We start from the raw sequence: 2,500 nt of genomic DNA, 5'->3' as shown, positions 1-2,500 counted from the left end.
TGATGATGAAGAAAGAGAATTCTTGGTTCAGTTCTCCACTTTAACGACAGAAAAAAGGATTGATCAAATTCTATTGAGTCTGACTCATAGTGATCATTTATCAAAGAATGACTCTGGTTATCAACTGATTGAACAACCGGGAGCAATTTACTTACGATACTTAGTTGACATTCATAAAAAGTATCTAATGAATTATGAGTTCAATACATCTTGTTTAGCAGAAAGACGAGTATTCCTTGCTCATTATCAGACAATCACTTATTCACAAACCTCGTGTGGGGCTAATAGTTTTCATTTCCCATCTCATGGAAAACCCTTTTCGCTCCGCTTAGCCCTATCCCCCTCTAGAGGTATTTTAGTGATAGGTTCTATAGGAACTGGACGATCCTATTTGGTCAAATACCTAGCGACAAACTCCTATGTTCCTTTTATTACGGTATTTCTGAACAAGTTCCTGGATAACAAGCCTAAAGGTTCTCTTATTGATGCTAGTGACGATATCGATCGTGACCTTGATACGGAGCTGGAGCTGCTAACTATGATGAATGCGCTAACTATGGATATGATGCCGGAAATAGACCAATTTTCTATCACCCTTCAATTCGAATTAGCAAAAGCAATGTCTCCTTGCATAATATGGATTCCAAACATTCATGATCTGGATGTGAATGAGTCGAATTACTTATCCCTCGGTCTATTCGTGAACTATCTCTCCAGGGATTGTGAAAGAGGGTCTACTAGAAATATTCTTGTTATTGCTTCGACTCATATTCCTCAAAAAGTGGATCCCGCTCTAATAGCTCCGAATCAATTAAATACATGCATTAAGATACGAAGGCTTCGTATTCCACAACAACGAAAGCACTTTTTCACTCTTTCATATACTAGGGGATTTCACTTGGAAAAGAAAATGTTCCATACTAATGGATTCGGGTCCATAACCATGGGTTCCAATGTACGAGATCTTGTAGCATTTATCAACGAGGCCCTATCGATTAGTATTACACAGAAGAAATCCATTATAGACACTAATACAATTCGATCCGCTCTTCATAGACAAACTTGGGATTTGCGATCCCAGGTAAGATCGGTTCAGGATCATGGGATCCTTTTCTATCAGATAGGAAGGGCTGTTGCACAAAATGTACTTCTAAGTAATTGCCCGATAGATCCTATATCTACCTATATGAAGAAGAAATCATGTAACGAAGGGGATTCTTATTTGTACAAATGGTACTTCGAACTTGGAACGAGCATGAAGAAATTAACGATACTTCTTTATCTTTTGAGTTGTTCTGCCGGATCGGTCGCTCAAGATCTTTGGTCTCTACCCGGACCCGATGAAAAAAACGGGATCACTTCTTATGGACTCGTTGAGAATGATTCTTATCTAGTTCATGGCCTATTAGAAGTAGAAGGCGCTCTGGTGGGATCCTCACGGATAGAAAAAGCTTGCAGTCAGAATGATCGAGTGACATTGTTTCTTCGGCCCGAACTAAGGAATCCCTTAGATATGATGCAAAATGGATCTTGTTCTATCCTTGATCATAGATTTCTCTATGAAAAATACGAATCGGAATTGGAAGAAGGGGAAGGAGCCCTCGATCCGCAACAGATAGAGGAGGATTTATTCAATCACATAGTTTGGGCTCCTAGAATATGGAACCCCTGGGGCTTTCTATTTGATTGTATCGAAAGGCCTAATGAATTGGGATTTCCCTATTGGGCCAGGTCATTTCGGGGCAAGCGGAGCATTTATGATAAAGAGGATGAGCTTCAAGAGAATGATTCGGAGTTCTTGCAGAGTGGAACCATGCAGTACCAGACACGAGATAGATCTTCCAAAGAACAGGGCTTTTTTCGAATAAGCCAATTCATTTGGGACCCTGCAGATCCACTCTTTTTCCTATTCAAAGATCAGCCCTTTGTCTCTGTGTTTTCACATCGAGAATTCTTTGCAGATGAAGAGATATCAAAGGGGCTTCTTACTTCCCAAATGAATCCTCCTATATCTATATTTCAACGCTGGTTTATCAAGAATACGCAAGAAAAGCACTTTGAATTGTTGATTAATCGCCAAAGATGGCTTAGAACCAACAGTTCATTATCGAATGGATCTTTCCGTTCTAATACTCTATCCGAGAGTTATCAGTATTTATCAAATCTGTTCCTATCTAACGGAACACTATTGGATCAAATGACAAAGACATTGTTGAGAAAAAGATGGCTTTTCCCGGATGAAATGAAAATTGGATTCATGCAAGAGGAGAAAGATTTTCCATTCCTTAGCCGGAAAGATATGTGGCCATGAAAGGGGGATTAAGTGGACCAGAATTGACCGGGTGGTAGAGTCGTGGAAACACTTGTTTTTCCATATTTCGGACCTTAGCTCCATGGAACAATATGCTACTGCTGAAACATGGAAGAATTGAAATCTTAGATCAAAACACTATGTATGGATGGTATGAATTGCCTAAACAAGAATTCTTGAACAGCGAAC

General features: G+C 39.6%; 1 protein-coding gene across 1 annotated transcript in view; it reads left to right on the top strand. All coding sequences in view use genetic code 11, as the record gives it.

The window, feature by feature from the left end:
• The window catches only part of ycf2, a 6,396-nt gene extending 4,085 nt beyond the window's left edge, over nucleotides 1-2,311 (top strand). The window contains exon 1 of the mRNA in view: nucleotides 1-2,311. This exon is cut by the window's left edge and continues 4,085 nt beyond it. Coding sequence (NP_055004.1) covers nucleotides 1-2,311 — 2,311 coding nt within the window.
• Nucleotides 2,312-2,500: the final 189 nt, after the last annotated feature.

Source organism: Spinacia oleracea, plastid (assembly GCF_020520425.1).
Source record: "Spinacia oleracea plastid, complete genome".
Classification (NCBI taxonomy): Eukaryota; Viridiplantae; Streptophyta; class Magnoliopsida; order Caryophyllales; family Amaranthaceae; genus Spinacia; species Spinacia oleracea.
The sequence above is the reverse complement of the archived record's forward strand: the minus strand, read 5'-3'. Positions and strand labels throughout refer to the sequence as shown.